Source organism: Ranitomeya variabilis, chromosome 3 (genome assembly GCF_051348905.1).
Source record: "Ranitomeya variabilis isolate aRanVar5 chromosome 3, aRanVar5.hap1, whole genome shotgun sequence".
Classification (NCBI taxonomy): Eukaryota; Metazoa; Chordata; class Amphibia; order Anura; family Dendrobatidae; genus Ranitomeya; species Ranitomeya variabilis.
In genome coordinates this window covers 255,136,087-255,157,844 of record NC_135234.1, presented here as the reverse complement: position 1 = coordinate 255,157,844, position 21,758 = coordinate 255,136,087, and the positions used below count along the sequence as shown (strand labels likewise).

Here is a 21,758-nt window from a genome sequence, read left to right as displayed (position 1 = left end):
ATCAAGTCTTTTTGTTGTGCTCAAAAAATGTTTGAGTCCCCACAGCTGCATGTCTCAGCGCTGTTCAACAGCTGCAACACATGCAGGGGTCAGCTGTTTGTTAGGCAATCACTGCATGTGTTGCGGCTGTCTAAGGGTATGTTTCCACGGTCAGGAAACGCTGCTTGTTTGACGCTGCGCAGTGCTGCAGCGTCAAACAAGCAGCGTCCAGATGTTCCAGCATAGTGGAGGGGATTTTATGAAATCCCGTCTCCACTATGCGTGGAAACCCGCACGCGGCGGCCCTGCGACTACGGACATGCTGCGCGTCTTTTCAGATCGCAGCATGTCCGTACACCTTGCGGGGACGCAGCGTCCCCGCAAGGCATATCACAGGGCGCTATGGGAGAGAGCGATCATCCCGGATGTGAAGAGTTAACACATCCGGCATGATCGCGTCCCAGAAAGGGGGCGGGGCTTAGCGCCGAGCGGCTTCGCCGCTGCGGTGATACCGCCGGCCATCCTGACAGTGGAAACATACCCTTACAGCCACAAGGCATGCAGGGGAGGGGACTCTAACATATTATTCGAGCTCGCCGAAGTCACTCGGTTAGCACCAGAATGTGATCAGATAACACCTTATCTGAGGACGTTCGCTCGTCACTAGCATTCCCTTAATGACAGGTCCCCTTTAAATTAAAAGTTTCCTTACTCTCCTGTTGGAGATGTGGAGGAAGCACTGGGTCCCTCATGCACATATTCTGGTGATGCCCAAAAATTGTGCCTTTTTGGGGTCAAGCTAAGTCCCTCATTGACAAGGTATTGCATACAGATATAGAACTAAACCCGCTGGTCCTTCTCCTGGGTCACGGGGCGCCGGGTATGGGCAAACTTTCCAATAGATTATTGCAACATATCCTTACGGCGGCCAGATGCCTGATTGCACGTTTTTGGAGGCAGCCGAGTCCCCCTTCGCTTCAGATCCTCATTAGACGGATCATGGATGTCAGAAGGATGGAACACCTTACAGCCTTACTAAATGACTCGGTGGTGCGCTTCCAGGCAATATGGTCCCCGTGGGATTATTATGCAGCGGGATCCGACCTGTAGTGCGGCTGAGTTCGGATTTGATTAGTCGATTTAACTGAGGTTTTTCCCCTTTTTTTTTTTTTTCTCTTCCCCTCCCCTTCTTCTACTCCTTACTGTCTTGTCTTGTCTTTGTCATTTACGTCTTTGTAAAATTAAGGTCATTTATATCCTTACATCGTTTATATCGTTTATTATTCATGCACACTATACAGAAACTAAATACTTGTACAAACCCTGTTTTGTTATACCATGTTTAATAAAATAAAAATTTTATGGTTAAAACAAAAAAAAAAGTTTCCTTACTGGCAGCAATGCAGCTACAATTAGTAAATGTGATGCACTCACCCTTATACTTCATCCCATCCCAAAGCCATATCCCTGATCCTCCCTTTTTACATGTGATGCAGCCGCCACGTCCCATGTGCCTGACATAACCACTGCTGCGATAGGTGGAGCGCGCGGTTAGTTCCTAATTGCTGGCAGCTGCAGTCCCATTGTCCTTCCAAAGCTGCCAAACATATTAGAATTGAAATACACACTGTTCAGGCCAGCAGTAAGATGATGCTGCTATATCAAACTGCCAGTTAAGTAGGATCGACCACCACCCGGCCCCCCAGCAACCAGTCAGGAACTAGGGAGCTGTACACTTTGGAAGAAAGATGATGGCACCAACTCTAAATCTATAATGCATGTTAAGAATTATAATCATAATTAACTAATTTCTTGTACAGCATATTTGATCCATATTTGATCTTATTTGATATGTGTTATTTTTCAACAGCTAAGCCTGAACAGAAAGCAACTGATAAGTGTAAGCTGACCATAAAAACTGCTGGGCTGCAGAGGTCATCTTCTGATGCAGGACGAGATCCACGCTCACCTGATGCCAAGAAACCACCCTCAGGTATTGCTCGTCCAGGGTCAACTTTTGGCTACAAGAAACCCATTGCACCTTCTTCTCCACTCACTGGTAATTCAGCAACATTAGGAAAAACTCCAAAATCTTCAGGGATTCCTGTGAAACCTTCTTCAGGGTCTGTAAGTGGAAACCGGAAGACTAGCTTAGACGTCTCGGGGGGACCAGAGCCTGGATTCCTTTCTCCATCTGCCCGCACAAATATACAGTACCGTAGCCTTCCGCGGCCTGCCAAATCTAGCTCTATTAGTGTTACTGGAGGTAGAAGTGCCAGCCGGCCACTGAGCAGCAGTGTGGATGCAAGTCTTGTGCCAGTGCAAGGAAAGCATTTGGGAACGCCGTCTTCCCGTCTTAAAGAGCCATCAAAAGTTGGTGGAGGGAGACTGGGAGTGAACCAAACTGATCGTGAAAAAGAGAAGGCTAAAGCAAAGGCTGTAGCTCAAGACACAGAGTGCCGAACAAACACAAAAAATGAAGTAGAAGTAAATGTGAAGGAAGCAGCATCAACTACACCTCAGAGGTGGGCCTGGCTTACTGAAAATGTCTTCATATTTTATCTGTATACAAATCTTTTTTTCCTTGATTATGCTCATTTTTAATCTTTTCTTCTAGGGCAATCACAAAACCTTTCATGAAGACACCAACCTTATCAAATCTTGATAAAGTCAACTCAAACAGCCTAGATTTTACTCCTTCTGTTCCAGAATTGCCAAATAAACAGCTAGACTTCCCTACAAGTGTTGCTTGTCTGACACCTAGCCCTGCTCCTATATTAAACATCAATTCAGCCAGCTTTTCCCAGGGACTGAGTAACCTTAGAATGTACACCAAATTATCAGGGTTACACCGTAGTATGGAGTCACTCCCACTCACTATCAGTGTCCCTCCTGCCCAGTACGCTGGAGATGGAAATGATCAAACACCAGATACTGGATGGAATGATGGCAATCTCAAGTCTCCTGCACCAGAAAGGTAATCTTATTTTTTTATTCTGAAACTAGTGACATAAACATTTAATTGATTCATTTATACGGAGATATATGTGCAAGAAAAAAGTATCTTTTGCATAGTATAGGTTGCTTCATCAATTTTAATCAATAGTTCTTAGAATAATAATAAGTTCCACCATTGGGTATGTTAAATAAAATGTTCCTGTGCTAAGATAATGTTATAAATGTTCCCCTGCTGTGTACTGTGTAATGTCTGACTGTGCAGGGACATGGTCTGATTTTCACATAGGTGTTTAGATAAAAACATGTGAATGAGGCCTAAAGCGGCATACAAAGAACGCACAGCTGACATCTTTTTTTTCAGTAACATGTCTATCTATTCTGTAATCCTTCTATATTATTTCAAAACACTCTTTTTCGGTGATTCCTTTGTGTCTCTGTTCATACTGCACCCACACGCTCAATGTTGGGGGATCTCCTTTAGGCTGGAGTCACACACAACGTATAAAAAATCGGTCCGTTTTACACGGACTACAATTGCAGAAATGTTCCTTGAATAGTGATCTGTATGTTATCAGTGTGCAGTGCGAGGATGCGATTTTCTCACATGTAAGCATCTGTGTGACATCCGTATGGCGAGATTTTCTCCCCGGCTTGCAAAATGAACATATAATGGCTCCATGGGCTCAAATATTCATGAAAACACACACATATATATATATATATATATATATATATATATATTCAAATATTCATGAAAACACACATATATATATATATATATATATATATATGTGTATATATATATATATATATATATATATATATATATATATATATATATATATATATATATATATATATATATATATATATATATACCAGTGAGATACATACCTCTCTGTGTTCATCATTTCATTAAATACATTTACATTTGACCAGCTTAATTTTCCTGAAATTGCCTGCGCCCCCGACAACCAATGTGCGAAAATTTTGCATGGGCCAACTAGTTTTCATAATTCCACTTCAGTTCCAATCCAATTTTCTTCTTGGTGTTTGACTATCATTGTAGAGGAGAGCATTTAGGCATGGTATGAAGATATTTTATTTTTTACACAGATGTCCATATCTACTTGTTTCTGAAGGTGTTGGGGCACATTTATCAATATTGTCTAACATAATGTGTTAACGTAGACTCATCGGTCTTACACAACCCATTATTTGGCTATCTTTGTGCCAGAGCGAGAACTGTGACACATTTGTTTGGCATATTGTGTTGTGCGCTATGCCATGGCGCTGTCCCAGAAAGCCACCCCCTTTACCCAGGCCCCAAGGTGTTTACGACACACACATAATATGGCAGAAGTCTTTTTTTTGCTCAGAAATCTGACTCACTCAACTTAATAATTATGCCTATTTTTATAATAAACAGTCAAGGCTGCCAATTTATACTGTATCAGGTATAACTTATTTTGAGAATGTATTCTACTTCTATAGTCCACCTGTTGTATTTATAATTTTAGATGCCCACCCCTGGACTATATCCAGCTTGACTATGCACACCTATACTCAAAACTGCACGCCATATTGTTTGCTGTGTGTAACTGTTCAACTTTACTTCCACAGTGCTGTCCAGGACCGAAACACATTGCCAAAAAAAGGATTAAGGTATGTTTTTATCTTGTTTACTGTACTGGGGTGCTACTGCCACAACAGCCCTTAGGTCTCTTCCAACATTGGACATACTGCTACATCCAGTTTTTGGTTCTCATCTTTGATGCAGGCTCTGGAGCTGAGCCTGCATAGTTCCTGGCAGATGGTGGCTGGCGGTGCCTACCTCTGAACTCCACCTTTTGCTGTCAATCTCTGACACCCGTATTTACAGTGTATGAATTGGAGGGAAAGAGAGTGCGACGCTGCAAGTGCCCAATACTCCCTGTGACATGATCACAGAGTGCCGATGGGCTTCCATGGCAGTACTCCAGTAAGGGTTAGCTTTTGGTTGGCATTCATAGGACACCATTGTTTTTACTATATACTGAAATACTGTGGTACTGCTGTATATAGTATAACTGATAGGTGATCACAGGATCGAGTACCCTACAAGGGCTAGAAATAAAGTAAATAAAAAAAAAAGAAAAATTATAGAAAAAAAATATACATATTTGAATTATTCCTCTTGTCCCCATTAAAGATTAAAAGAAAACTACTGTATGTGGCATTGTTTTGTCTGTAATAGTCTGATCTATGAAAACGCAAAATTAATTACCCTTATTGGCAAAGCTTGTAAAGAAAAAACATAACACCAGTATTACAATTTTTCTGGTCACGGCAACACCATAAAAAATGCATTTATAAGCGAATGCATCTTAAAATGGTATTAATAAAAATGTCAGCTCGCCATACAGAAAAACAAGCCCTCATATGGCTATGTTAAAGGGAGAATAAAAACAATTAAGGCTTTTGGAAGAAGAGAAGGAAAACACAAAAGTGTAAGTGTAAAGTCTTGTCCACTTCATATTTAATAAAGATTACACTTTTTATGAGCTTTTTGTTTCTGGTCATTTGCTGTATTTATATAGGAGTTTTACTCCTTAAAGGTGTATTGCTTTCGCACGTTGAAAACGGCCTAGAAAAAAAACGCTGATGGGAGCTGCCCCATAGATGAATACTGGTCCGAATGCTGGCCAATGTTTTATCGCATAGCACTCGTTCGTATTCATCGCTAGTGTGACCCCGGCTGTACTGTCACTTCATCAGTGGTTGTATACCTTGTATACCTACTTAGTGTGTTGATACTTAAGATCTTGGAATGCCTGCAAATGAGGAAAGATGGGAATACCACTTTCAGTATATATGATAATTATTGATGCACCATGATCAATACACTATGATGCCCCCAGCCACACCTCATAGTATAATGCCCCACAGCTCCTTGACATACAATATGATGCCCCCAGCCACTCCTCCATAGTATGATGTTCCCACAGCTCCTCGATATACACTATGATACCCTCAGCCACCCCTCCATAGTATGATGTCCCCACAGCTCCTCGATATACAATATGATGACCCAATCCACCCCTCCATAGTATGTTGCCCCCACAGCTTCTTCACATACAGTATGATGCCCCCAGCCACCCCTGCATAGTACGATGCCCCCACAGCTCCTCCACATACAATATCATGCTTCCAGGCACCCTTCCATGGTACGATGCCCCTCCACATATACTATGATGCCTCCAGCCACCCCTCCATTGTATAATGCCCCCTCAGCTCCTCCACATGCAATATGATGCCCCCAGCCACCCCTTCATAATATGATGCCCCACAGCTCCTCCACATACAATATGATGCCCCTAGCCACCCCTTCATAGTATAATGCCCCCAAAGCTCCTTCACTTACAATATGATGCTCCCAGCCACCCCTTAATAGTATGATGCCGCCACAGCTCCTCCACATACAATATGATGCCTCCAGGCACCCTTCCATAGTACGATGCTCCTCCACATATAGTATGATGCCCCCAGCCACCCCTCAATTGTATAATGTACCCTCAGCTCCTCCTCATCCAATATGATGCCCCCAGCCACCCCTTCATAATATGATGACCCCACAGCTCCTCCACATACAATATGATGCCCCTAGCAACCCCTCCATAGTATAATGTCCCCAAAGCTCCTCCACTTACAATATGATGCCCCCACCCACCCCTTCATAATATGATGACCCACAGCTCCTCCACATACAATAGGATGCCCCTAGCAACCCCTTAATAGTATGATGCCCCCACAGCTCCTCCACATGCAATATGATGTCCCCAGCCACCCCTCCATAGTGTAATGCCCCCACGGCTCCTCCACATACAATATAATTCCCCCAGCCATTCCTCCATTATATAATGCCCCCATAGCTCCTCCACTTACAATATGATGCCCCCAGCCACCCCTAAATAGTATGATTCCCCCACAGCTCCTCCACATGCAATATGATGTCCCCAGCCACCCCTCCATAGTGTAATTCCCCCACGGCTCCTCCACATAAAATATGATTCCCCCAGCCATTCCTCCATAGTGCAATGCCCCCATAGCTCCTCCACATACAATATGATGTCCCCAGCATTTTTATACAAAAATTTCTGCTACTGCAAGTTCAAATTCTTGCTTTTTTTTGTTCACCAGGAAAGCGAAGTGACAAGCTATTTTTATAGTTCTGGTCGTTATAGATGCAACAATGCCATATATATGTTTTTTTTTCAATAACAAAGGACTAAAAAGTAGAAAAATGGATATTTACTTATTTTACCTGTTTTTTTTTCTAAACATTTTTTAAACTTTTCATGTGTAGTACCTAAAACCTGGCCTCATGCAGGAACAGTTAGAGAGCCTGTTAGCTCCCCTGCAGCATCCGCATTCATCCTCCCCCTTAACACTGGCTGAAATGGGTGGGGGTGGGGTGATCTTTAACAGTCTGTATCTCAGCCTGGATTTCAGCTACAGCAGCTGATATTCTCAACTTTACAATGAGACCAGGATCGCTGCTGTAGTCGCATCCCAGCTGCAGTATCTACTCTCATGGGAATGCCAGAGCCGCCTCACACCTTAATATCTCAGGCTGGGTTGGGGCCACAGAGATAATTCTTAGCTGTCGCCATGATCTAGGCTGAGATATGACCATTAGTAACCAGAATATATTTTAAGCATATTTGGCTACTGAGTTGCCATCCTGAAAGGACATATAACATACATTCTTGGCTGGGAAAGGGTAAAATCCTCCACTATTTGCCACCCTCAGATCTGGCACAAAGGAGAATTATAAGGGTACTGTCACACAATGCCATTTTGATCGCTACGACGGCACGATCCGTGACGTCGCAGCGATCGTATTATTATCGCTCCAGCGTCGTAGACTGCGGTCACACATTGCAATCACGGCGCTGGAGTGATGCCGAAGTCCCCGGGTAACCAGGGTAAACATCGGGTTACTAAGCGCAGGGCCGCGCTTAGTAACCCGATGTTTACCCTGGTTACCAGCGTAAACGTAAAAAAAACAAACAGTACATACTTACATTCCGGTGTCTGTCCCCCGGCGTCTCAGCTTCTCTGCACTGTGTAAGCACAGCAGCCGGAAAGCAGAGCGGTGACGTCAGACGTCACCGCTGTGTTTGCTTTCCGGCCGGCCGGCGCTCACAGTGCAGAGAAGCTGAGACGCCGGAGGACAGACACCGGAATGTGAGTATGTACTGTTTGTTTTTTTTACGTTTACGCTGGTAACCAGGGTAAACATCGGGTTACTAAGCGCGGCCCTGCGCTTAGTTACCCGATGTTTACCCTGGTTACAAGCGAACACATCGCTGGATCGCTGTCACACACAACGATCCAGCGATGTCAGCGGGTGATCAAGCGACGAAAGAAAGTTCCAAACGATCTGCTACGACGTACGATTCTCAGCAGGATCCCTGATCGCTGCTGCGTGTCAGACACTGCGATATCGTAACGATATCGCTAGAACGTCACGAATCGTACCGTCGTAGCGATCAAAATGGCACTGTGTGACGGTACCCTTACATTCATTACCAGTCCCAAGGGAATGTTTGCTTTCTTCCTTGTGATTGAGTCTGCACCGACATGGTGTAAAACTATTCTTACACTCATTTTAATTGTGTATCGTATGTCTGCCAAGCTAGCTCCTAGCTAAATTCTGTCCTCTGGCACTATTGTACTAATGAATTATTGTTGAAGAAGCTTCTTTACACTCCTGAGCTTACATTACTTTATTGTGATTTTAACTTATCAGGTACCAATCACATTCTCAGGATGAACCCAAGGAGAGGCGTCATTCACACACCATCGGAGGCATTCAAGATAATGATGATTTATCTCCTCTACCTCCTCCTTTACCACTTACTAATGTAGGGAAACCTCCTTTAGCATGTTTGGGTGAGTTTGTAACATAAAAATAAACCTAGATATGATCATTTTTCACTGACGCAATGTTGACATTCCCCATAGCAGTCATTTTGGGCAAAGGAGCGCTGTAGCCAGTGATTAACCTTAGCCAGCATTCTGGCCCCCATGTAGTATTAGAAGAGAAGCTGCGGGAGATGGGAAGGTGAATATGATTATGATCATGTTTTGCTTTGTTACAGGGTTGAAAATCACATTTAATTTGCTATCATATATTTGGAAAAAGTGTAAAAAAAATAATATATTTGATGCAGAACATGTGCTTTTTCTTTCCACAATTTTTTATTGAATTTATTATTTTTTGTCTAAACCTAAGAGGGGTTTTCCAGCTAGAAAAACGTATCTTTAGACATATTTTAAATATACAAAACCTACAAGAAACAAATTGGGCAAAAACCCTGCTGCAACTAAATAAGTAAAAACCGAAAGTGCATTTAAATAGCACAGGGTTCTTAGTAATACTGTTTTTGATTGAAAATAGCATAAAAGCCATCCCACCGTCGACAAGGTGACCTTGATCAGGACGGTCCTACACTGTCTAATATTAAAAACCTTACCATGTGTCAGAGTTGACCTCAGTGTGTGAATAAAGGCAGATAAAAGTACCGGGTCCTGACCTGTGGACACAAGTCTGATGAAGCCTTTAAATATAATTTCCAGCTCAGGAGAGGGAGGCCACACCCCGGCTTGCACAGAATGCAAAAATACAAAGAAAAAACACAAAAATTTAGCTTGGATTAAGTTGGAATACATTGTTGTGAATTCTGCTTTTGGGTTCCCTCCGGTGGTGGTAGGTGGTAATGCAGTTGTCCCTGAGTTGCAGTCCTGGTCAGGTGTTTCTGCTGATTGCAGTTCTGACTGGGATATTTAGGTGTGCAGGATTCATTAGTCCTTGCCAGTTGTCAATTGTTGTTGGGAGGTGTTGGACCTCTGCCTGGTTCCTCCTGCCTTTCTGCCAAATCAGCAAAGATAAGTGTCTGGTTTTTTTTCTGTGGCACACATGCTGTGTGCTTCATGATTCAGTGCTATTCTTTTGTGTTTTCTTGTCCAGCTTACATTGTGTCAGTATTTTCTCAGTCTTGTTGGATTCTCTGGGGTTGCAGATATTCATTCCACGTCTTTAGTTAGATTGTGGAATTTTTTGTATTATCTGCTGTGGATTTTTTTTGAAGGGTTTTAATACTGACCGCCTAGTATTCTGTCCTATCCTTTCCTATTTAGCTAGAGTGGTCTCTTTTGCTAAATCTTGTTTTTTGCCTGCGTGTGTCTTTTCTTCTCCTACTCACAGTCAATATTCGTGGGGGGCTGCCTATCCTTTGGGGTTCTGCTCTGAGGCAAGGTAGTATTCCTATTTCCATCTATAGGGGTATTTAGTCCCCACGGCTACTTCTAGTTGCGGTGTTAGTTCAGGATCTGCGGTCAGTATAGTTTCCACCTACTCCAGAGAAAGTTTCATGCGGCTCCAAGGTCACCGAATCATAACAGTACAACTGGCCAATAATGAGCTAAATGCATCTCAGAAGAAGGGAAGAAAGGTGTTGAGCCATTTTTTTTCCTGCAGTCTGTTTTGTCTTTTTTTTTCCTCTTTATCTATGGGTGGCTGAGGAGTCTTGTGCTAGCATGGATGTTCAGGAATTAGCTTCTCGTGTAGACCAGCTTGCTGCTAGGGTACAGGGTATTTCTGATTATATTGTTCAGACTCCTGTTTTAGAACCGAAGATTCCTACTCCTGATTTGTTTTTTGGTGACAGGTCCAAATTTTTGAGTTTTAAAAACAATTGTAAACTGTTTTTTGCTTTGAGACCTCGATCCTCCGGTGATTCCATTCAGCAGGTTAAATCGTCATCTCCCTGCTGCGTGGTGATCCACAGGATTGGGCATTTTCCCTGGAATCTGGGAATCCTGCTTTGCTTAATGTAGACTCCTTTTTTCAGGCTTTAGGATTATTATATGATGAACCGAATTCTGTGGATCAAGCGGAGAAGACCTTGTTGGCCCTGTCTCAGGGTCAAGAGGCGGCAGAATTGTATTGTCAGATATTTAGAAAATGGTCTGTGTTGACTAAATGGAATGATGATGCTTTGGCGGCAATTTTCAGAAAGGGTCTTTCTGAATCCGTTAAAGATGTTATGGTGGGGTTTCCCACGCCTTCCGGTCTGAGTGATTCTATGTCTCTGGCCATTCAGATTGATTGGCGCTTGCGGGAGCGTAGAACTGTGCGCGCTGTGGCGTCGTCCTCAGAGCCAATTCCTGAGCCAATGCAGTGTGATAGGATTCTGTCTAGGACAGAACGACAAGGACTCAGACGTCAGAATAGGTTGTGTTATTATTGTGGCGACGCTTCTCATGTCATTCCAGTCTGGCCTAAGCAGACAAAAAGGATCGCTAGTTCATTTACCATCAGTACTATACAACCTAAATTTCTGTTATCGGTGTCCTTGATCTGCTCATTGTCATCATTTTCTGTCATGGCGTTTGTGGATTCAGGCGCCGCCTTGAACTTAATGGATTTTGAGTTTGCCAGGCGTTGTGGTTTTCCCTTGCAGCCTTTGCAGAACCCTATTCCTTTAAGGGGGATTGATGCTACACCTTTGGCTAAAAATAAGCCTCAGTTTTGGACACAGGTGACCATGCACATGGCGCCAGCCCATCAGGAAGATTGTCGATTTCTGGTATTGCATAATTTGCATGATGTTATCGTGCTGGGTTTTCCGTGGTTGCAGGTACATAATCCTGTGTTGGATTGGAAGTCTATGTCTGTGACTAGTTGGGGTTGTCAGCGGGTTCATAATGATGTTCCTTTGATGTCAATCTCCTCTTCTTCCTCTTCTGAAATTCCAGAGTTTTTGTCTGATTTTCAGGATGTATTCGATGAGCCCAAGTCCAGTTCCCTTCCACCGCACAGGGACTGTGATTGTACGATTGACGTGATTCCAGGCAGTAAGTTTCCTAAGGGCCGACTTTTCAACCTGTCTGTGCCTGAACATACCGCCATGCGGAGTTATGTTAAGGAGTCTTTGGAGAAAGGGCATATTCGGCCATCTTCTTCACCGTTGGGAGCGGGATTTTTTTTTGTTGCTAAGAAGGATGGCTCCTTGAGACCTTGTATTGATTATCGCCTCTTGAATAAGATCACGGTCAAGTTTCAATACCCTTTACCTTTGCTTTCTGATTTGTTTGCTAGGATTAAGGGGGCTAGTTGGTTTACTAAGATTGACCTTCGGGGGGCATATAATCTTGTTCGTATTAAACAGGGTGATGAATGGAAAACTGCATTTAATACGCCCGAAGGCCATTTTGAATACCTTGTGATGCCATTCGGGCTCACTAATGCTCCATCAGTTTTTCAATCCTTCATGCATGATATCTTCCGGACTTATATTGATAAATTCTTGATTGTATATTTGGACGATATTTTGATTTTTTCCGATGATTGGGAGTCTCATGTGGAACAGGTCAGGATGGTATTTCAGATCCTTCGTGACAATGCTTTGTTTGTGAAGGGGTCTAAGTGCCTCTTTGGGGTGCAGAAGGTTTCTTTTTTGGGCTTCATTTTTTCTCCCTCATCTATAGAGATGGATCCGGTTAAGGTTCAGGCCGTTTATGATTGGATTCAACCCACATCCGTGAAGAGCCTTCAGAAATTTTTGGGTTTTGCAAATTTTTATCGCCGTTTCATTGCTAATTTCTCCAGCGTGGTTAAACCCTTGACCGATTTGACGAAGAAAGGCGCTGATGTGGCGAATTGGTCCTCTGCGGCTGTCTCTGCCTTTCAGGAGCTTAAACGCCGATTTACTTCTGCTCCGGTGTTGCGCCAACCAGATGTTTCCCTTCCGTTTCAGGTTGAGATTGATGCCTCTGAGATTGGGGCAGGGGCCGTTTTGTCTCAGAGGGATTCTGTGGGTTCCTTGATGAAACCGTGTGCCTTCTTCTCCCGCAAGTTTTCGCCTGCTGAGCGCAATTATGATGTCGGCAATCGGGAGTTGTTGGCTATGAAGTGGGCGTTTGAGGAGTGGCGACATTGGCTTGAGGGAGCTAAGCACCGTATTGTGGTCCTGACTGATCATAAGAATCTGATTTTCCTCGAGTCTGCCAAACGGCTGAGTCCTAGACAGGCTCGATGGTCCTTGTTTTTTTCCCGTTTTGATTTCGTGGTTTCGTATCTTCCGGGTTCTAAGAATATTAAGGCTGATGCCCTCTCTAGGAGTTTTTTGCCTGATTCTCCTGAGGTCCTTCAGCTGGTCGGCATTCTGAAAGAAGGGGTGGTCCTTTCTGCCATTTCCCCTGATTTACGGCGGGTTCTTCAGGAATTTCAGGCTGACAGACCTGACCGCTGTCCTGTGGGGAAATTGTTTGTTCGTGACAGATGGACTAGTAGAGTGATTTCTGAGGTTCACTGTTCCGTGTTGGCTGGTCATCCTGGTATTTTTGGTACCAGAGATTTGGTTGGTAGGTCCTTTTGGTGGCCTTCCTTGTCGCGTGATGTGTGTTCTTTTGTGCAGTCCTGTGGGACTTGTGCGCGGGCCAAGCCTTGTTGTTCCCGTTCTACTGGGTTACTTTTGCCATTGCCGGTCCCTGAGAGGCCCTGGACGCATATTTCTATGGATTTTATTTCTGATCTTCCGGTTTCCCAGAGGATGTCGGTTATCTGGGTTGTTTGTGACCGGTTTTCTAAGATGGTTCATTTGGTGCCTTTGCCTAAATTGCCTTCCTCTTCAGATTTGGTTCCGTTGTTTTTTCAGCATGTGGTTCGTTTGCATGGTATTCCGGAGAATATTGTGTCCGACAGAGGTTCCCAGTTTGTTTCTAGGTTTTGGCGGGCCTTTTGTGCTAGGCTGGGCATTGATTTGTCTTTTTCTTCTGCATTTCATCCTCAGACAAATGGCCAGACCGAGCGAACTAATCAGACCTTGGAGACCTATTTGAGATGCTTTGTGTCTGCTGATCAGGATGATTGGGTGGCCTTTTTGCCATTGGCCGAGTTTGCCCTTAATAATCGGGCTAGTTCAGCTACTTTGGTTTCGCCTTTCTTTTGTAATTTTGGTTTTCATCCTCGTTTTTCTTCTGGGCAGGTTGAGCCTTCTGACTGTCCTGGTGTGGATTCTGTGGTTGACAGGTTGCAGCAGATTTGGGCTCATGTGGTGGACAATTTGGTGTTGTCTCAGGAGGAGGCTCAACGTTTTGCCAACCGTCGTCGGTGTGTTGGTTCCCAGCTTCGGGTTTGGGATCTGGTTTGGTTGTCTTCCCGTCATGTTCCTATGAAGGTTTCTTCCCCTAAGTTTAAGCCTCGGTTTATTGGTCCTTATAGGATTTCTGGGATTATTAATCCAGGGTCTTTTCGATTGGCGCTTCCGGCCTCTTTTGCTATCCATAATGTCTTCCATAGATCTTTATTGCGGAAATATGTGGTGCCCGTTGTTCCCTCTGTTGATCCTCCGGCCCCTGTGATGGTTGATGGGGAGTTGAAGTATGTGGTTGAGAAGATTTTGGATTCTCGTTTTTCGAGGCGGAGGCTTCAGTACCTTGTCAAATGGAAGGGTTATGGCCAGGAGGATAATTCTTGGGTTTTTGCTTCTGATGTCCATGCTGCTGATTTGGTCCGTGCCTTTCATCTGGCTCGTCCTGATCGGCCTGGGGGCGCTGGTGAGGGTTCGGTGACCCCTCCTCAAGGGGGGGGTACTGTTGTGAATTCTGCTTTTGGGTTCCCTCCGGTGGTGGTAAGTGGTAATGCAGTTGTCCCTGAGTTGCAGTCCTGGGCAGGTGTTTCTGCTGATTGCAGTTCTGACTGGGATATTTAGGTGTGCAGGATTCATTAGTCCTTGCCAGTTGTCAATTATTGTTGGGAGGTGTTGGACCTCTGCCTGGTTCCTCCTGCCTTTCTGCCAAATCAGCAAAGATAAGTGTCTGGTTTTTTTTCTGTGGCACACATGCTGTGTGCTTCATGATTCAGTACTATTCTTTTGTGTTTTCTTGTCCAGCTTAGATTGTGTCAGTATTTTCTCAGTCTTGTTGGATTCTCTGGGGTTGCAGATATTCATTCCACGTCTTTAGTTAGATTGTGGAACTTTTTGTATTATCTGCTGTGGATATTTTTTGAAGGGTTTTAATACTGACCGCCTAGTATTCTGTCCTATCCTTTCCTATTTAGCTAGAGTGGCCTCTTTTGCTAAATCTTGTTTTCTGTCTGCGTGTGTCTTTTCTTCTCCTACTCACAGTCAATATTCGTGGGGGGCTGCCTATCCTTTGGGGTTCTGCTCTGAGGCAAGGTAGTATTCCTATTTCCATCTATAGGGGTATTAAGTCCTCCGGCTGTGTCGAGGTGTCTAGGGTTTGTTAGGCACACCCCACGGCTACTTCTAGTTGCGGTGTTAGTTCAGGATCTGCGGTCAGTATAGTTTCCACCTACTCCAGAGAAAGTTTCATGCGGCTACAAGGTCACCGAATCATAACAATACATGCAGCACATAAACGCATGTTCATGTTGGCCATAAAGCATAGAAAACCTACAAGAAACAAAATAAGCAAACACCCCGCTATAACTAAGTAAAAAGCAAAAGTCCGTTTAAATAACACAGGGTTCTTAGTAATACTGTTTTTGATCAAAAATAGCATAAAAGCGATCCCACTGTTGACAAGGTGACCCTGATCGGGACGGTCCTACGCTGTCTAATAAAATTTAAAAAAGATTCTAGCCACTAATATACCGTACTTTGATTATGCAAGAGACAGTGATTATACTACTGTTAGCACCAGTTCTGGGTCTTATATATGAAGAACTTGGCACTCAAGTATAATGCGAGAAGTAATTTTAATTGCATTCCGCTGCAAAATATATGATGTTTCAGTATATTATAGACCTTCTTCAGGCAAACATAGAGTACAGTGTCTTGTGAAAGTATTCACCCCTTGTCATTTTTTATTTATTTTTTACCTCACGACCTGAAATTTCTCTTGTTTTGAGGGTTTGGATCAGTTCGTGTAAAGAACATGCCTACAACTGTGAACATTTATTTTTCTTTTTATTGTGAAACAACAAATAGGACAAAATAACTGAAAACTTCAGTGTGCATAACTATTCATCCCCCTAAAGTCAGTACTTTGTAGAGCCTCCTTTTGCGGCAAATACAGCTGCAAGTCACTTTGGATAAAGGTACCTTCACACGAAGCGACGCTGCAGCGATAGCGACAACGATGTCGATCGCTGCAGCGTCGCTGTTTGATCGCTGGGGAGCTGTCACACAGACAGCTCTCCAGCGACCAACGATGCCGAGGTCCCCGGGTAACCAGGGTAAACATCGGGTTGCTAAGCGCAGGGCCGCGCTTAGTAACCCGATGTTTACCCTGGTTACCAGCGTAAAAGTGAAAAAAACAAACAGTACATGCTCACCTGCGCGTCCCCCGGCGTCTGCTTCCTGACACTGACTGAGCTCCGGCCCTAACAGCACAGCGGTGACGTCACCGCTGTGCTTTCACTTTCACTTTAGGGCCGGAGCTCAGTCAGTGTCAGGAAGCAGACGCTGGGGGACGCGCAGGTGAGCATGTACTGTTTGTTTTTTTTACTTTTACGCTGGTAACCAGGGTAAACATCGGGTTACTAAGCGCGGCCCTGCGCTTGGTAACCCGATGTTTACCCTGGTTACCAGTGTAAAACATCGCTGGTATCGTTGCTTTTGCTTTCAAACACAACGATACACGGCGATCGGACGACCAAATAAAGTTCTGGACTTTATTCAGCGACCAGCGACATCACAGCAGGATCCTGATCGCTGCTGCGTGTCAAACTAAACGATATCGCTAGCCAGGACGCTGCAACGTCACGGATCGCTTGCGATATCGTTACAAAGTCGTTTCGTGTGAAGGTACCTTTAGTCTCTGAGCTTTCCACGTCTTGCCACTGGAATTTTTGTCCATTCCTCAAGGCAAAACTGCTTAAGTCCCTTCAAGCTAGATGCTTTCCTCTGATGAACAGCAATCTTCAAGTCTGACCACAGCTCCTTAATTGGATTAAGGTCTGGGCTTTGACTACGCCACTAGAAAACATTTACAAGTTTTTTCTTAAACCACTCGAGTGTTGCTTTAGCAGAATGCTTTGGGTCATTGGCTTATTGGAAGGTGAACCTCTGTCCCAGTTTCAAATCACTGGGAAAATAAACTCCAAGCAAATGTGGCGCTAAGCACCTTAGGATTTTTTGAATGCATCCACTTCCAGTAAAAAATGTTAATAAAAATTAATTTATTTTCTCAAAACAAAAAAAGGAAAAAAAATAAATAAATTATATTTTTAAAATACAGTACATTTTAAAAATATAATTTATTTATTTTTTTCTTTTTGTTTTGAAAAAATAAATGATTTTTTATTAACATTTTTCACTGGAAGTGGATGCATTCAAAAAATCCTAAGGTGCTTAGCGCCACATTTGCTTGGAGTTTATTTTCCCTTTGAATTCACCACCTATGTGGATCCGAAGCAGGATCAACACATAGTTCTCCAAAGTGAGCTGCACACCTTATTGGATTATACAACATACGGAGAAGAGTTGCCTAAAGAATTGATTCCTTGAGAATTTCTTACCGATAGATAAGAATTTTTTTTACTGTTGGTAAAAACGTATTACAGTCAGAGGAAATGCCGCACTTGTCTCTTTTTTTCCCTCTTTCCCTAAACCAGGGTATTTCTAAAGAGTTTCAAATCACTGACAGACAAACTGGTTTTGCTAAAAAATATCCTTGTATTTTGCACCATCCATCTTTTTCTCGACTCAGACCATTTTCCCTGTCCCTGATGCCGAAAACATCCCCACAGCATGATACTGCCAACACCATGTTTCACTGTGGGGATGGTGTTATTGGGGTGATAAATTTCCTCCATACATTTGGGGAGTCTCCCACATGTCTTTTGGCAAACTCAAAACAAGCCTTTCAATTTTTGTTGTGGAAGTAAAGGCTTTTTTTCTACCCACTCCTCCATAAAGGCCACATCTATGGTACGGCTTATTGTGGTCATATAGACAGATACCCTAGTCTCTGCTTGGGAACTCTGAAGCTCATTCATGGTTACCTTTTGGTCTTTGTGCTGTCTCTCTGATTAGTGCCCTCCTTGCCCGGGCTGGGAGTTTTGTGGGCCATCCTCTCTTGGTAGGTTTGTTGGTTTGTTGTGGTACTGTCATGATCCAGGTCGGGGTTTGTTTCTTGCTATTCTTTCCCCAGTCTGGTCATGCGAGGGTTAACCTTCTTTGCCTCGTTTTGTGGTATGTTTTGCTATTTCAGTCCACGGCTGCCTACAGGCAGCGTCAGCTATAGTTCTTGCCCCCTGGCTTGAGCACTGACTCCGTTAGACCCTGATTTGTCCTCTGCCAGTTTACTCTGTTCCCATGCCTTCCCATTCCTGCTTCCCCGTTCGTCTTACTGTGTGCTCCCTGTGCTGTGACCTTGTCAGGACTCTGAACATTTTTTATTACCTTTTTGTGCATTACTGCCCTTTTCCAAGATGGCGTCTTTGGTCTCATGTGCACTGTGTCTTCCTGCTCTAAAACTCCACCCCAGCCTTCAGTCTGTGCTAGAGTATTCTGCCTTGCATCCAGCTCCTGACCTCTGGTGACTCCCTGGCTATATACCTGCTCCTGTGAACCTGTGTGGTGATCCTGCTACTCTGCTCTGAGTTCCTGCTGCATACACCAGTTCCAGTAATCCTCCTTCGTCTGCTGCTCGTGTTTACTTCCATCTGCATTTGCTGGACATGTAAGCTGTTTCTGCTTTGCAAGAACCTGAGACTATTACCCAGACCTTCCTGGTTGAGTTAAGATATTATTTGAACTGCCATATAAGCATACCTATCTGTGTTTTGGACTAAGCAAGGACTTATTCGTGTCAAGTATCCTCAAGAATAACTGTGCTTCATAGACTTTCTGCATGATTGCATTTTCCTCTGAAGTTTCCTATAGACTGCTAAGCTGCGTTTATTATTTCCATTACTTCCATCTGCGCACGCGCGGCATCCCGCGGCCATTTTCCTGAAGCCGCGGCCAGCAGAGCGCCGCTTCTGCGCACGCACGGCCAAAGGAAGATGGCCGCGCCCACCGATCACCAATGCAATAACGAACACCGCGCTATTTTAAATCCCCTGGAAGAGGATTCCGGACTTTGGGCATGCGCACACCACTACGCCACCAACGGAAAACTACGCCAAATCTGGGTGAAGACACCACGCCCATGTGACCTGACCAGCCTGATTGACAGGCGAAAACGGAGACTTCGCAAAGTTATTTCGGCAACTTAGGTGGGTAATAAACGCATAACACACACACTAATGTAACGCCCACCTCTGCCCCTATTTAACGCTATTTTTATCCCATCTTCCAAAAACGTGGTGACAGGTTCCCTTTAAATCACCGTGTGATAATATAGACTTTACCACTTATAAAACTGTGTCCTGTAGTTGTCTTGTTCCATGCAAAGAGTCTCCTGAGTTATCCCCTATAATTATTACAGACCTTGGTATTTGACCCGGCTTGTCCCCTGACCTGTTTCTCTGGCTTACGTCTCTGGCATCTCCGCTCCCAACTGGCTCTGACTTCTTTGGCTTGCATCTGACCATGAGTATTGCAGTTTTTCCTGGTACTTCGTTTTCCATCCATTCTTGACTCTGCTTGTCCGATCTCTCGCCACCTAGTGACGCCTGCGCTGCCGGACTGAAGTTTTACGCCGTGAGTGCTACCTATCCTCTCCAGCTCCCCCTAGGATGGACACATGATCCTGCGCTGTGGCAGCATTACGCGTACCATGTTCTTTCCATTTGATGATAATGGATTTGAAAGTGCTCCAGGGATCATCAGATATTGGGATTTTTTTTATAAACCGACCCTGACTTGTACTTCTCAACAACTTTATCCCTGACTTGTTTGGGGATCTCATTGGCCTTCATGGTTTTGTTTGGTTAGTGGTGCCTCTTGCTTAACGTGTTGCAGCCTCTGTGGCCTTTCAGAAAGGATGTGTATATACTGACAGAATATGTGACACTTGCACACAAGTGGACTTCCTGTCACTAAGCATGTGACTTATGAAGGTAATTGCCTGCACCAGAAATTTTGAGGGGCTTCATCTCAAAAGGAGTAAATACATATGAACATGCCAATTTTTAGTTATCTGATCCCATAAATTTAAGATATGCCTATATTTTTCTCACTTCACTTCACCAACTTAGACTATTTAGTGGTGATGCATAACACACAAATCAGATTACAAAATATTTATACACGGGTTGTAATGTAACAAAATAGGTAAAAATCCTAGGGGTGAATACTTTCGCAAGCCACTGTATGTGACACAAAAAGATGCTGAGAACTTGTATGAAGTTCAGTGTGAAATGATAGTGGATTCTCAGTGCGGGCATGGTGCCTGTGCAAGTCATTTCTGGGTCTTTACCGCTCCATTGGATTTGACACAGTAGAGAACAACTTTAAAGGAGTTATCCAGAACTGAAGAATAAGTCTTTAATAGGAGATTGGTGTGGTTCTTACATCTGGAACCCCCAACGATCAGCTGAAAACTGCTTCGGCAGCAGCTGGAGGGTCAGAGCACAGCAGCCTCATTATATTAGTTGCTGCCGAGTACTGTGCTTTATCTTCCATTCACTGATAAGTACCGCACATTGTCTCTCGCTAACTTGGTGTGATTCCGAGTATTGCGCTTTATCTCTCAATCACTTGATGTAATGGTGTAGTGTGATTCTGAGTATTGCACCTTATCCACCATTCACTAGATCTTGAGAGAATGGGGCATGAAATGTGGTACTTGGCAGTCATTAGGCTATGTGCGAGGCTGCTGTGTTCCACGCCATGCATCACTTAACTCCTGGCGCTGCCAGAGCAGTTTTCAGAGCTGATTGGTGGAGATACTGGATGTTGATCACTCACCAGACTTATTTTGACCTATTCTAATAGTTGAGTCCGGGACAACCCTTTAAATGTAATGGCTAAACTGTCCCCCATATCTTTTCTTGTATGAGCCATCATAGAGAAAGACTGGCTTAGCTCTTGCAATGAATCAGAAGGAAGCTGTTTGCTGCGTTAAATCCTGCGAAGAAGTGGAGCTGCTGAACCCGAAACTGGGCTCACAATGGTACATCGGTGAACATTGACAGTGGATATAGTAGTAATTGTCAATCATATCAAGCATCTGTACAGATTGTCATCTAGCTATATTATCACTTTAATGACTCCATGACAGCTTCGCTCTAAGTTAAATTCCTAGTTAGCTCTGGTCACATTGGCTTTTGTTTTTTATAAGATGCATAAGAAATATGATGAATTCTTTGGATGAATCCCTTCTGAATTGTTATGAGATGCTTTTTTTTACCTCAGTGGTTTTTAATAATCTGTCAAATTTCTATTAGACATGTATTTTTTAGACTGGTTGACAGGATGCCAAGCTATTTAGGTCAGCATGTAATGAATGAATGCATGCAAGTGTGAACAGAGGCTTTAAAAGTACCCATCGTTAATGCATCTGTCCCTGTGTTTCTGTGATCAATAGGTGTCTCATCAGTCTGAACCTCTCACTTGTCAATATGACATGTCAGATGTTACTGCAATGATCGGCCCAGATTGGGCCCTGCAGGCAGAATACGTATAATTTTCATTTCATTTCCTTACCCAACAGTGAGTCCCTCTTCTGCTCCTCGCATTGCTCGGTCAAGCAGTATTCCAGCTCAAGACTCTTCTTTTGAACTTTTCAGTTCTTCAAATTTAGGGAGTTCTTTATCTCTTGCTGATCGACCTAAAGGGACAATGACTAGATCTGGCTCATTTAGAGACCCCACTGATGATGGTAAGTGTGGTTAGCATTATTATCACTTTGTG

At 43.7% G+C, this 21,758-nt stretch overlaps 1 protein-coding gene across 5 annotated transcripts in view; it reads left to right on the top strand.

Moving 5' to 3' along the window:
• NAV1 (neuron navigator 1) overlaps positions 1-21,758 on the top strand; it is a 205,512-nt gene that overhangs the window by 87,265 nt on the left and 96,489 nt on the right. For all 5 annotated transcript variants that reach the window (XM_077295397.1, XM_077295399.1, XM_077295396.1 and 2 more), the window contains exons 7-11: positions 1,850-2,504; positions 2,597-2,956; positions 4,561-4,602; positions 8,732-8,874; positions 21,559-21,726. In XM_077295397.1, the coding sequence (XP_077151512.1) occupies positions 1,850-2,504; positions 2,597-2,956; positions 4,561-4,602; positions 8,732-8,874; positions 21,559-21,726 (1,368 nt within the window). The remainder of the gene's footprint in view (positions 1-1,849; positions 2,505-2,596; positions 2,957-4,560; positions 4,603-8,731; positions 8,875-21,558; positions 21,727-21,758) is intronic.